Source organism: Anolis carolinensis, unplaced genomic scaffold (assembly GCF_035594765.1).
Source record: "Anolis carolinensis isolate JA03-04 unplaced genomic scaffold, rAnoCar3.1.pri scaffold_10, whole genome shotgun sequence".
Lineage (NCBI taxonomy): Eukaryota > Metazoa > Chordata > Lepidosauria > Squamata > Dactyloidae > Anolis > Anolis carolinensis.
Genome location: NW_026943821.1, coordinates 2,853,421 through 2,867,651, shown reverse-complemented (window position 1 = coordinate 2,867,651; position 14,231 = coordinate 2,853,421). Strand labels below are relative to the sequence as shown.

General features: G+C 47.2%; 2 protein-coding genes across 3 annotated transcripts in view; both read right to left on the bottom strand.

The window, feature by feature from the left end:
• Positions 1–1,798, bottom strand: part of vasp (vasodilator stimulated phosphoprotein) — an 85,913-nt gene extending 84,115 nt beyond the window's left edge. The window contains exon 1 of the mRNA XM_062962576.1: positions 1,351–1,798. Within this exon, the coding sequence (XP_062818646.1) occupies positions 1,351–1,355 (5 nt within the window). The 5' untranslated portion in view covers positions 1,356–1,798. The remainder of the gene's footprint in view (positions 1–1,350) is intronic.
• Positions 1,799–3,880: 2,082 nt separating this feature from the next.
• The window catches only part of LOC103282584 (amino acid transporter heavy chain SLC3A2), a 35,166-nt gene continuing 24,815 nt past the window's right edge, over positions 3,881–14,231 (bottom strand). For both annotated transcript variants that reach the window (XM_062962578.1, XM_062962577.1), the window contains exons 3-9: positions 13,918–14,076; positions 13,663–13,748; positions 11,387–11,464; positions 11,218–11,276; positions 8,879–9,053; positions 7,903–8,031; positions 3,881–6,173 (exon numbers count right to left, since the gene is read on the bottom strand). In XM_062962578.1, the coding sequence (XP_062818648.1) occupies positions 5,823–6,173; positions 7,903–8,031; positions 8,879–9,053; positions 11,218–11,276; positions 11,387–11,464; positions 13,663–13,748; positions 13,918–14,076 (1,037 nt within the window). In that variant the 3' untranslated portion in view covers positions 3,881–5,822. The remainder of the gene's footprint in view (positions 6,174–7,902; positions 8,032–8,878; positions 9,054–11,217; positions 11,277–11,386; positions 11,465–13,662; positions 13,749–13,917; positions 14,077–14,231) is intronic.

Sequence of the window (14,231 nt, the reverse complement as noted above, 5' to 3'; positions counted from 1 at the left end):
GTCCCTAAGAAAGATGGCTCTGGGGGGGAAGAAGGTCTTCAAAGGGGGTCTTAAAGAAAAGAAGAGGGAGGGGAGGCCTGACCCTAAGAAAGTGGGGTCTCCAAGGAAGGACAGATCCAAAAGGAAGGAGGGGAACCCCAAGAAAAGTGGCACAAGAATCCCTAAAGGAGGGGGGTCTCCAAGGAAGAAGGTCCTCAAAGGAAGGGAGGAAGGAGATAGATGTCCCTGAGAAAGAGGGGCTCTTGGAGGAAGAAGGTCCTCAAAGGGGGTCCTAAAGAAAGGACGAGGGAGGGGGTGCCTGACCCTAAGAAAGAGGGGTCTCCAAGGATGGAGAGATCCAAAAGGAAGGAAGGGGTCCCCAAGAAAAGTGGGAAGAGGGGTCTCCAAGGAAGAAGGTCCTCAAAGGCAGGGGGTTCTCCAAGGAAGAGGGAGGGGAGGCCTGTCCCTAAGAAAGAAGGGTCTCCAATGAAGGACAGATCCAAAAGGAAGGAGGGGAACCCCAAGAAAAGTGACAAGGGGGTCTCCAAGGAAGAAGGTCCTCAAAGGAAGGGGGTTCTCCAAGGAAGGGAGGAAGGAGATAGATGTCCCTGAGAAAGAGGGGCTCTTGGAGGAAGAAGGTCCTCAAAGGGGGTCCTAAGGAAAAGAAGAGGGAGGGAGTGCCTGACCCTAAGAAAGAGGGGTCTCCAAGGATGGAGAGATCCAAAAGGAAGGAGGGGGTCCTAAAAGAGGAAGAGGGGTCCCTAACGAAGGGGGTCCCCAATGAAGAAGGTCCTCAAAGGAAGGGGGTCCTCCAAGGAAGAGGGAGGGGAGGCCTGACCTTAAGAAAGAGAGGTCTCCAATGAAGGACAGATCCAAAAGGAAGGAGGGGAACCCCAAGAAAAGTGAGAAGGGGGTCTCCAAGGAAGAAGGTCCTCAAAGGAAGGGGGTTCTCCAAGGAAGGGAGGAAGGAGATAGATGTCCCTGAGAAAGAGGGGCTCTTGGAGGAAGAAGGTCCTCAAAGGGGGTCCTAAGGAAAAGAAGAGGGAGGGAGTGCCTGACCCTAAGAAAGAGGGGTCTCCAATGAAGGATAGTCCCAAAAGGAAGGAGAGGAACCCCAAGAAAAGTGGGGAGAGGGGTCCCTAATAAAGGGTGGGTGGGGTGTTGTGTGGAATCCTAGAATCCAAGAGTTGGAAGAGACCTCACGGGCCATCCAGCCCAACCCCATTCTGCCAAGGAGCAGGAAATCGCGTTCAAAGCGCCCCCGACAGATGGCCACCCAGCCTCTGCTTCAGTCGCTTTCTTCCCCCCAACAAAGCCCCCCAACAAAGCCCCCCCCCTCTCCCCTTGAAAGGCAGCCAAGGCAGCACTGACCTCATGCCTGCGGGCTTTGTGCCTCCTTCTTCCTCTCTTTCTTCTCCTTCTTCTCCTCCGCCTTCCGCCGCTTCCCGACCTGGGCTGGGTGGGGACGGGGGTGGGGCTCTCCGCTCCGCCCCCTCCCTTCTTCTCTCCTTCCTTCCTTCTTCCCTTCCTTCCTTCTTTTCTTTCTCTCTGAGCCTCAGGCGGCAGGCAAAGCGGGGACGGCGCCGCTTGCCTTGGGCTCCGACTTGGCGGCTTCCGTGGCTTCCGTGGCCCCGGCTCCCCTCATGCTGCCCCGGGTGCCCCCTCCCCCCCTCCCCAGGCCCGTGCCCGCCCCCTCCCCGCAAGAAACAGACCCGGCCCAATTAAAAGGGCGTGGGCACGGGGCGCGGAGACAAGGTGGCCCCCCGCTTCCTTCCTTCTTTGGGTTTTTCGCTACATTTCATTTCCCAAATTCCACACACTCTTCCCTCTCCCCACCCCTCCCCATTCATTCCACAATGCACCGCTCCTTAAAAGGGGACCCGCCTTAAAAGGGCGACGGAGTGGGGCCCACCCACGTGGGTTGGCATGACACTGAACAAGGGGGTCCTTCGCCTCCTCTCTTTCTCTCTTTCTTTCTTTCTTTCTTTCACTTCAGAGCCATTTCTTGTTTGTTTTTTTCAGGGGAGCCAAGTAATGTGTAGTTTCTTCTTTTTTATTTATTTTTTATTGTCATTAATTTTTGAGAAAAAGTTAGGTAAGGTAAAGGTTTCCCCTGACGTTAAGTCCAGTCGTGTCTTACTCTGGGGTTTGGTGCTCATCTCCATTTCTAAGCCGAAGAGCCGGCGTTGTCCGTAGACACCTCTAAGGTCATGTGGCCACTGGCATGACTGCATGGAGCGCCGTTACCTTCCCGCCGGAGCAGTACCTATTGATCTACTCACACTCTGGGGGTTGGTGCTCATCTCCACTTCTAAGCCAAAGAGCTGGCGTTGTCCGTAGACACCTCCAAGGTCATGTGGCCACTGGCATGACTGCATAGAGCGCCATTACCTTCCCGCCAGAGCAGTACCTATTGATCTACTCACACTCTGGGGGTTGGTGCTCATCTGCATTTCTAAGCCAAAGAGCCGGCGTTGTCCGTAGACACCTCCAAGGTCATGTGGCCACAGGCGTAACTGCATGGAGCACCGTTACCTTCCCACCGGAGCGGTACCTATTGATCTACTCACACTCTGGGGGTTGGTGCTCATCTGCATTTCTAAGCCAAAGAGCCGGCGTTGTCCGTAGACACCTCCAAGGTCATGTGGCCACAGGCGTGACTGCATGGAGCACCGTTACCTTCCCACCGGAGCGGTACCTATTGATCTACTCACACTCTGGGGGTTGGTGCTCATCTCCATTTCTAAGCCAAAGAGCCGGCGTTGTCCGTAGACACCTCCAAGGTCATGTGGCCACAGGCGTGACTGCATGGAGCACCGTTACCTTCCCACCGGAGCGGTACCTATTGATCTACTCACACTCTGGGGGTTGGTGCTCATCTCCATTTCTAAGCCGAAGAGCCGGCGTTGTCCGTAGACACCTCCAAGGTCATGTGGCCATAGGCATGACTGCATGGAGCGCCCTTACCTTCCTGACGGAGTGGTACCTATTGATCTACTCACATTGGCATGTTTTCGAACTGCTAGGTTGGCAGGAGCTGGAGTTAACAGCGGATGCTCACTCTGCTCCCGGGATTTGAACCTGGGACCTTTCGGTCTGCAAGTTCAGCAGCTCAGCGCTTTATCACACTTCGCCACCACCAGGGGTGGTTATTGTTATTATTATTAATTTTTGAGAAAAGGTTACAGTTATATAAACATATTCTAAACAGGGTTGTTGTATGTTTTCCGGGCTGTCTGGCCATGTTCCAGAAGCATTCTCTCCTGACGTTTCGCCCACATCTATGGCAGGCATCTTCAGAGGTTGTGAGGTATGGAGAAACTAAGCAAGGAAGGTTTATATATATCTGTGGAAAGCTCAGGGTGAGAGAAGAACTCTTGTCAGTTGGAGGCCAGTGTGAATGTAGTTAATCACCTCAATTAGCATTGAATAGCTTCATCTCCTGGCTTCCTGCCTGGAGGCATCCTTTGTTCAGAGTCCTGGACCATGCCCTTGGTTCCCATGTCTGGAACTCCTCTGTTTTCAGAGGGTTTCTTCTTATTTACTGTTCTGATTTTGGAGTTTTTTTTTAATACTGATAGCCAGATTTTTGTTTTTTCAACATTGCCGGGCCCCAAGCTAGTAATAAATAAAGATGGACCCGAAATGCAGGCCAACTTAGAAGGTGGGATTTGCAACCCAGCATAAAGTGTTATTAGGTTTGTTCTTCGATAGAAACACATTGACATTAGGGCCTTGCAAAGACCTTGAGCCAGGGGTGGTTAAAGTGGTGTCAAACTGCAATAATTTTATCGTGTGGATGCTCTTCCACACTCAGCCATGGAAGTCAACAGAATGACTTTGGGCAGCTCACTCTCAGCCTCAGAGGCAGATAAAAACGACAGCAAGGAAAACAGAGAGGATTCGCCCAGTGACGTTTTATTCTTAGTCCTGATGCTTGAGGCACACATTTTATTATAAAACTAGTTACAAGCAACTATGTTAATTATATACCTCTTGACTTCGATGCAGAAATAACCGGAGGGTGGCAAATCCATATTGGGGTGTGCATTGCTTTTTAAAAAAATCCTATTAAATGCATAACAAGCCATTTACAATGTACTCACTGTGTATCCAAATGGGCATTCAGTCCTGGCTAATTGGCAGGATTCCTTTACAGCTTTATTTAAATTATTTCTGCAAGTTAGTACAAATCATAATACACCCAAATGTGTGTGTGTGTGTGTGTGTAAACACACACAGAGCAGTTATGTCTGAAGAGGACTGAAGACTTGTCCAAACTACAACTCCCAGGATATCATAGCATTGAACCATGGTTGGCCATTAAAGCAGTGCCAAACTGCATTCATTTCACATTATAGATGCCTCTACACTGTAGAATTAATGCAGTTTGACATTAGAACAAGGAGCAGGGAAAGAATCATTCTGCCATTGGTTAAATTTGAGACTGCGACAACCAAAAGGGAAGAAGTTATTCTGCCATTGGTTAAGATTGAATCTGCCATAACCAATAGGGAAGGAGTCACTCTGCCATTGGCTAAGATTGAATCTGGAAGAACCAATAGAGATGGGAGTTGCTTTGCCATTGACTATGGTTGAATCTGCAACAACCAATAGGGACGGAGTGGCTTTGTCATTGGCTATGGTTGAATCTGCAACAACCAATAGGGACGGAGTGGCTTTGTCATTGGCTATGATTAAATCTGCAACAACCAATAGGGAAGGAGTTGCTTTGCCATTGGCTATGGTTGAATCTGCAACAACCAATAGGAAAGGAGTTGCTTTGCCATTGGCTATGGTTGAATCTGTAACAACCAATAGGGAAGGAGTTGCTTTGCCCTTGGATAAGATTTGATCTGTGATAACCAATAGAAAAGGAGTTACTCTGCCATTGGTTAAGATTCAATCTGTGATCACTAATAGAGAAGGACTTGCTCTTCCATTGGCTCAGATTGAATCTGCCACAACCAATAGGGAAGGAGTTGCTTTGCCATTGCTTAAGATTGGATCGGCAATAACCAATCAGGAAGGAGTTACTTTGCCATTGGTTAAGACTGGGCCTGTGAAAACCAATAGAGAAAGAGTCAATCTGCCATTGGTTAAGACTGGGTCTGTGACAACCAATAGGGAAGGAGATGCGCTGCCATTGGTTAAGATTGAATCTGCCGCAACCAATAGGGAATGAATTGCTTTGCCATTGGTTAAGATAGGTGTGTGACAACTAATAGGGAAGTAGTTGCTCTATCATTGGTTAAGATTGAGTCTGTGACAACTAACAGGGAAGCAATTACTCTTCCATTGGTTAAGACTGGGTCTGTAACAACCAGTAGGGAAGGATGTTGGTTTATTTTGGGTGTAAGTGTGAAATGATGAATCAAGTGTTTTTACTTTTTACAACTGTGTATACCAGGCATGTGTTCCAGCATCTTTAGTGTTAATGGCAGGCCAGTTTGAGTGATAGCCTGCAACAGCCAATAGGTTGTGACTTCCGAAAGGACAGGACATTTGTCCTTCTGCTGTGGAATGTGCTCTTATCAGTAGTGTTTGTGTGCTTCGCTGAACGGCAAGGAGAAAGCATGTCTGCTGTTAGCGATGGACTTTACAGCATGTAAATACCTTTGTATATATATGGAATAAAGCTGTGTTCAACTGATTTACAACTGAGGTGTCATTTGTCAGTACTGCTTCTCCGGATGGGCAAGCAGTCTGACCCAGGATGAATTGGTGAGAGTCAATGGATCACCAATAAATCAGGGTGCTGTGGAGCTGATGTTTTCAAAACCCACCCTGACAAAGGAGTCAACAGCACAGCCAATGAGGGTTCCTTTTGCTTCCGGTTGGGGTCACTGTCCCAATCCTCTTGGCACTCGAAGAAGGACGGCTTGGCCGGGCGCCACCATGACCACTTCCATGTTGACCTCTGTTTTGGACATGGAGAGAGTGCTAAAGAGGACCTTAGCAGGGCCCGGGATGCCCACTTGCTCCAGGTGGAGCTCGAAGGGGTATGACCCCAGGTTAAGGACCACCAGGACACCGGAGCAGGATCCCGGCCGGAGGAAGGACAAGACTTTCTCGGAGGGGCCGGCGAGGGTCAGCGGAGCAAAACCGGTCCCGCGAAGAGGGGAGGAATTCGCTCGCAGGGCCAGAAGAGAGCGGTAGACGTTCACCAATGGGTGCCTGCTGGTGCTTCCGTCCTGCAAGAGACCCACATAGAGAAAGCGGTGCATCTACACCAGGAATGGGCCAACAGCAGGTAGCTGTTAAGAATTGTGGAAGTCCAAGTCCAAAACACCTGGAGGGAGGGCCGAAGTTGGCCCATGCCTGTTTGTTTTACAGTGTGTAGATCAGTGGTTCCCAAACTTATTTGGCCTACCACCCTCTTTCCAGGAAAAATATTACTCAGCGCCCCCTAGAAAGGGGGAGTGGCTTAGAGGGGTGGGCGTGGCCCCTGCTCAAGAGGGCGGGGCTGAGCCTCTCCCCAGTCCAAGATGCAGGGCTGGGAGGGGGGAGGGGGACGGGGCCACAAATGGGAGGCCAGGATTGGGATGGGTGGAGTTACGAGCTCTGAGGCAGGGCTGAGCTTCTATCCCTAGAATCATAGAATCATAGAATAGTAGAGTTGGAAGAGACCACATGGGCCATCTAGTCCAACCCCCTGCTAAGAAGCAGGGAATCGCATTCAAAGCACCCCCGACAGATGGCCATCCAGCCTCTGCTTAAAAGCCTCCAAGGAAGGAGCCTCCACCACGGCCCCGGGGAGAGAATTCCACTGCCGAACAGCCCTCACAGTGAGGAAGTTCTTCCTGATGTTCAGGTGGAATCTCCTTCCTTTCCTGTAGTTTGAAGCCCTTGTTCCCTTGCGTCCTAGTCTGCAGGGCAGCAGAAAACAAGCTCCCTCCCTCCTCCCTATGACTTCCCTTCACGTATTTGTACATGGCTCTCATGTCTCCTCTCAGCCTTCTCTTCTGCAGGCTAAACATGCCCAGTTCTTTAAGCCGCTCCTCATAGGGCTTGTTCTCCAGACCCTTAATCATTTTAGTCGCCCTCCTCTGGACGCTTTCCAGCTTGTCAACATCTCCCTTCAACTGTGGTGCCCAAAATTGGACACAGTGTGATTCCAGGTGTGGTCTGACCAAGGCAGAATAGAGGGGGAGCAAGACTTCCCTGGATCTAGACGCTATTCCCCTATTGATGCAGGACAGAATCCCATTGGCTTTTTTAGCTGCCGCATCACATTCCTGGCTCATGTTCACCTTCCTCCCCACGAGGACTCCAAGGTCTTTTTCGCACACACTGCTGTCAAGCCAGGCATCGTCCCCCATTCTGTATCTTTGATTTCCATTCCCTGTCCTGTGGCACCTGCCAGGACACAGGGGCGGGGCCTCTATACCCCACCCCTGTGTTCTAACAAGCGCCTCAGGGAAGGTATACAGAGGCTCTTGGGAAGAGGTCCTGCCCCCGCCCCTAGACCCTCCCTTTAGTCCTAAAAGGCCTCTCAGGAGAAGTATAGAGGCTCAGCCCTGTCTCAGGCTCTTGGAAGGAGGCCCCGCCCCTTCCCTAGCTCCGCCCTCTGCATCCCAACAGCGTCTCAGGAGAGGTATAGATGCTCAGCCCTGTCTCGGGCTCTTGGGAAGAAGCCACGCCCACTCCTTTAGCTCCGCCCCCTGTGTTCTAACAGGTACCTCAGGGGCTCAGCCCTGTCTCCGGCACCTGGGAAGAGGCCCCGCCCCTCCCCTGGCCCCACCCCCAAATGCACCTGTGGCCATCACCGCTCCCCTGGATCGCTGCAGCTCCCACCAGGGGGCGGTAACGCCCACTTTGGGAATCACTGGTGTAGATGCATCCAATTATTACCTGTTCTGACCCCTTGAAAGCCAAGAATGGAAAGGTTTCCTCTTCTGAAAACATTGTTTATTTTCTTACCATGGAATCTTTATCCAGATGAATTGGGGAACCCTTTCCTCCTGACAATAAAGGGACTCCTGGTAAGGTGAGAAGGAGGACCCCCAACATTTCCTCCAAATCATTATCGACCGGTAGACCCTGCGGCACCTGAAAGAATGCAAAGAAGAAGGAAGGGAGGATGGACGGATGGACATACATCCACCTCCTGGATTAGGTGCCAAGGCACCTAACTTTACCACAAAAAAACTGGGAAAACATTGACTCCGGTATAAGCCGAGGGTGGTAAATTTCAGAAATAAAAATAGATATCAATAAAATTACACTAACTGAGGCATCAGTAGGTTAAATGTTTTTGAATATTTACATAAAGCTCAAATTTAAGATAAGACTGTCCAACTCTGATCAAATCATGATTCTCATCTTCTTCAATGTAAATGTGCTTATGTATCCTTTTAATAATCTATATATATAAAAGAGTGATGGCATCACGGCAGCGGACAAAACAACAAAAGTAAACACCCCACAACCTCGAAAATTGACAACACAACCCCTCATCCATGCCTCTAGGTTGATACAACAAAAAGAAAAGAAAAATAAAGTCCTAATTAGAGGGAGAGGAATAATTGCTTTTATCCAATTGCTGCCAGTTAGAAGGCTAAGCTCCGCCCACTTGGTCTCCTAGCAACCCAATAAAAAAATAATAAAAAACACTAAAAAATTGATACAATAAAATACTATAATAACAGAAAATAACTAAAAATAATACATAAAATAATAAAATATAATAAATAAAAAGATAACTTACAATAAAATTAATTAAAAAATACCAATAACATCAAATAAAAATTACACAACAATTTTTAACCAATACCACCACCACTTTGCCACAGCAACGCGTGGCCGGGCACAGCTAGTAATAGAGTAAAATAATACATGTAATAATAAATAAACTGCATTAATGCTACAGTGTGGATGCAACCATCGCCTTCCTCACCATCCAGCTGGGCCACGGTGCTCCTGGGTCACCCGAAATCCTCTCCATCCGCTGGACGATGGCCTGGGATGACAAGTTCTTCCCAGATCGTGGAATATAGCAAATGAGGATGACTCTGCTGGGCACCTTATGGGAGACGTTGCAGGCTTCACTTTCATCCCAAACCATCAGGACCCTGGAAGAATTATTAATACAGACAATTAATTCTTCTCTTAGTAAAACTACAACTCCCAGGATTCCAAAGCATTGATCTATGACAGTTAAAGTGGAGTCAAACTGCATTAATTTGACCCTTAGCAAAACTACAACTCCCACGATTCCATAGCATTGATCTACAGCATTTAAAGTGGGGTCAAAAGACATCAATTCCCCTATTAGTAATGTTACAACTCCCACAATTCAATAGCATTGATCTATGGCAGTCAACGTGGGATCAAACAGCATTCGTTCGTCACTTAGTAAAACGACAACATCCAGGATTTCATTGTCTTAACCTACAGCATTAAAAGTGGGATCAAGCAGCATTCCTTTGTCTCTTAGTAAAACTACAACTCCCAGGATTCCATAGCATTGATCTACGGCAGTTAAAATAAGGTGAAACGGCATTCATTTGACCCTTAGTAAAACTACAATTCCCAGGATTCCATAGCATTGATCTACGGCAGTTAGAGTCAAACGGCATTCATTTGTCTCTTAGTAAAACTACAATTCCCAAGATTCCATAGCCTAGATCTACAGCATTTAAAGAGGGGTCAAATGGCATTCATTCAACCCTTAGTAAAACTACACCTCTCGGGATACCACAGCATTGATCTATGGCAGACAAAGTGGGTTCAGACTGCCTTCACTGTAGATACAACCACCCATAAAGAAAAGGAAAATCATGACATTTCTCTTTTTTTGGAGTATTAAAAGAAGAGCAGCCAATCATTGCAAGATTCTGGATTGGATTGCACTTTCCAAGGCTTCCAGCAGGGGGCGTTTAATATTGTCATTATGAATATTAACTATTCCCACTGAACCCCTTTTATAATATTTCTGACCCTTCCCAATGAATTTTTACTTTAGTCCCAATGTTTTGTGTATTGCAGGGAATGAGACCTTGATAATTGCTCTCATGTAAGAGTGCATCAGTGGCTCCCAAACTTATTTGGCCTGCCGCCCCCTTTCCAGAAAAAATATGACTCAGCGCCCCTTGGAAGAGGGGGGCGTGGCTTAGAGGGGTGGGCGTGGCTCCTGCTCAAGAGGGCGGGGCTGAGCCTCTCCCCTGGTCCAAGATGCAGGGCTGGGAGGGGGAGGTGGGCAGGGCCACAAATGGGCGGCCAGGACTGGGATGGGCGGAGTTACGAGCTCTGAGGCAGGGCTGAGCTTCTATCCCTGTCCTGCGGCGCTTGCTAGGACGCAGGAGGCGGGGTTAGAGGAGGGGGCGGGGCCTCTTCCCAAGTGCCTGACGGGGCTGAACCTCTATACCCTGCCCCCATGTTATAACAAGTTCCTCAGGGGAGGTATAGAGGCTCAGCCCTGTCTCGAACTCTTGGAATAAGCCCCGCCCCCACCCCAGCCCCGCCCTTTATTCCTAAAAGGCCTCTCAGGAGAGGTATAGAGGCTCAGCCCTGTCTCGAACTCTTGGAATAAGCCCCGCCCCCACCCCAGCCCCGCCCTTTATTCCTAAAAGGCCTCTCAGGAGAGGTAGAGGCTCAGCCCTGTCTCGGGCTCTTGGAAGGAGGCCCCGCCCCCACCCCGGCCCCGCCCTTTAGTCCTAAAAGGCCTCTCAGGAGAGGTATAGAGGCTCAGCCCTGTCTCGAACTCTTGGAATAAGCCCCACCCCCACCCTAGTCCCGCCCTTTAGTCCTAAAAGGCCTCTCAGGAGAGGTATAGAGGCTCAGCCCTGTCTCGGGCTCTTGGAAGGAGGCCCCGCCCCCACCCCGGCCCCGCCCTTTAGTCCTAAAAGGCCTCTCAGGAGAGGTAGAGGCTCAGCCCTGTCTCGGGCTCTTGGAAGGCGGCCCCGCCTCCTTCCCTAGCTCCGCCCTCTGTGTCCCAACAAGTGCCTCTGGAGAGGTATAGAGGCTCAGCCCTGTCTCAGGCTCTTGGGAAGAAGCCATGCCCACTCCTCTAGCTCCGCCCCCTGTGTCCTAACAGGTGCCTCAGCTGCTCAGCCCTGTCTCTGTCACTTGGGAAGAGGCCCCTCCCCTCCTCTGGCCCCGCCCCCATGTCCTAATAAGTGCCATCACCGCCCCCCTGGATAGCTCCAGTGCCCACCAGGGGGCGGTAGCGCCTACTTTGGGAATCACTGATCTATACTGTAGATTTAATGCAGTTTGGTTCCACTTTGGCCTTACCTCTCCTCTCCCCGAACCGGTGGGATCTCCTGGTCCAATTCGCTCCATGCATCCAATACCTGCCAACAGAATCCAGGCACAGCAACATGAGGCCTGTATACAAGGTGTATGCATCCACATGTGGAATGAATGAGGTTTGGTTCTGCAATTAAAGGAACACTCCTCTTACCATTTCCAGGCACCGCGTGGGCTCCTTCTTCACCAGGAATCCATGCACACCTTCGCTGTCCCAGAACCGCATTGCTCTCTGCAAAGTAGGGGAGACATTTGGGCTGAGCATGGCATCAGTGCATAATCCTGTCATCTAAACATTCTATCCTAGAACTTTGGGATCATGAGATATCCTCAGAAAGTGTTGCAGATTCGGAAGAGCATCGCTCTTTGCGACTGGGAGCTTCTCCATAGTCATTGTAAATCTTGCGCAGGAGGAGAAGCCCGGTGAATAGATGGAAGGGGTAAAGATATGAGTAATATTAATCACTAGCTATTCATCAGAAATATTAATGCAGGGGTCCCCAAACTTTTGAAGCAGAGGGCAATTCCACAATCCTTCAGACTGTTGAGGGGCTGAATTATCATTTGAAAAAAACCAAAACAAATTCCTATGCATACTGCACATGTCTTATTTGTAGTGCAACAACAACAATGAAAAAACAATACAATATTTAAAAATGAAAACAATTTTAACCAACATAAACCTATCAGGATTTCAATGGAAAGTGTGGGCCTGCTACTGGCCAATGAGATAGTCAAGTTAATTAGGATTGTTGTTGTTGTTGTTGTGTGCCTTCAAGTCATGTCAGACTTTGGCCGAGCCTAAGTCTAAAATTATTTATTTATTTACTGCATTTATTTACTACATTTATATCCCACCCTTCTCACCTCGAAGAGGACTCAGAGCAGCTGTATGTACATACAATATATTATATTATTAGCATAACACAATATTAGCATTATATATTACTATATTGAACTATACCACTATACTGTAATATTATTAGTAATATTATATCTAATTATAATTATAATTATTATTATATGGTATTATTATTAGTGTTATATTGTATTACATTATATTATTATATTATTATTATTATTAGTATCCCGCCCTTCTCACCCCAAAGGGGACTCAGAGCAGCTGTATGTACATACAATATATTATATTATTAGCATAACACAATATTAGCATTATATATTACTATATTGAACTATACCACTATACTATTATATAATATGTAATATATAACATATAATTAATATTATTATATGGTATTACTATTAGTATTATATTGTATAACATAATATTATTATCAATATTATATGTATATACAATATATTATATTATTAAAACTGATATAAAAATATTATATTATAAAACTGAGGGCGGGGGCCAGGTAAATGACCTTGGAGGGCCGCATCCAGCCCCCGGGCCTTAGTTTGGGGACCCCTGTATTAATGACTTGCTATTTGTTTTTAGGAACGGTCCCATTAGAAAATGCATATTCTGATAAAATTATATCTGAGCGACTGCAATTCTCATCAGCCTGAGAAATTGCCAGGCTTCAACTCCAATCAGATCTAGATTATGGATGGGAATCATGCAGCTGTCTGCATATGGCTATACTACAACTCCCATCACCCTTCCCAAGCCCCACCAGTATCTTTTGTTGGATCATGAAGAGGTTGATCTGGATCCATCATGCCATATGGGACCCTTTGAGTTACAAACAAACAGATTATTAGATAGCTCAATAGATAGGTAGATAGGTGGGATAGATATATTAGTGTGTGTACATGTAGGACTGTTTGTGTTACAAACATATCATAGGTAGGTAGGTAGATATGTTGGTGTGTGTACATATAGGACCCTTTGTGTTACAAATATACGATCGATCGATTGATTGATTGATCGATCAATAGATAGATAGATAGATAGATAGATGATAAAGGGGTGGGCAGATATGTCGGTGTGTATACATATAGGGCTCTTTGTATTACAAACATCTCATCTTCTTCAATGTAAATGTGCTTATGTATCCTTTTAATAATAATAGAGTGAAATAATACATGTAATAATAATAATTATAAATACAGGAAAATAATACATGTAATAATAAACAGAGTAAAATAATAAATGCAATAATAATAAGATCAGAGTTAAATAATAAATGTATTATTAACAATAATAAATAGAGTAAAATAAATGTAATAGTAGCAACAATAATAGAGAAAAATAATAAATGTAATCATACCAATAATAATAGAGAAAAATAATAAATGTACCATATATTCTCAAGTATAAGCTGACCCAAATATAAGCCAACCAGGACCCTCACCTGAGTATAGGCCAAGAAAGGCTTTTTCAGTCTTAAAAAAGGGCTGAAAAACTAGGCTTATACTCGAGTATATACGGTAGATATAGACAGAAGACAGACAGATGGATACCTTAAGAAGCTGCTTTGTTTGGTTGGGCTCGGCCACCAGATCCATCTCTTCTTGACAGATGGGGAATTCGAGGAGTATTCGGATCTCTGGGTGATTGAAGTTGGGGATTTGGATGAGGAAAAAGCATGGGAACGGCACAACGCCCAATGCGCAAGCCAAGGGACTACTACCACGGCTCTCATGTCCTGTGCTACTAAGTCATGCTTTCTCCCCCGATTTCTGCAAACACATGCATAGGACATGCAAACCCCTTACCTCTCTTCCGGGCATCACGCAGAAGCGCTCGCCATGGGTCCAAAGCGCCACAGGCAGGAAGCACACAGCTCAGGTTGGCCACATCGCCCTCCAAGACGGAGCCCAAGATGAGTCCCTGGATGGGCAGCTCCAACAGCTGGTCAAGCTGGTCCCTCACACCTTGGGAGAAGAATCAAAGCACGGTTGCATTGGGATTGTTGTTGTTATTATTATTACATTCTAATGCAGGGGTCCTCAAACTTTTGAAGCAAAGGGCCGGTCCACTATCCTTCAGACTGTTGAGGGGCCGAATTATCATTTGAAAAAAATATATA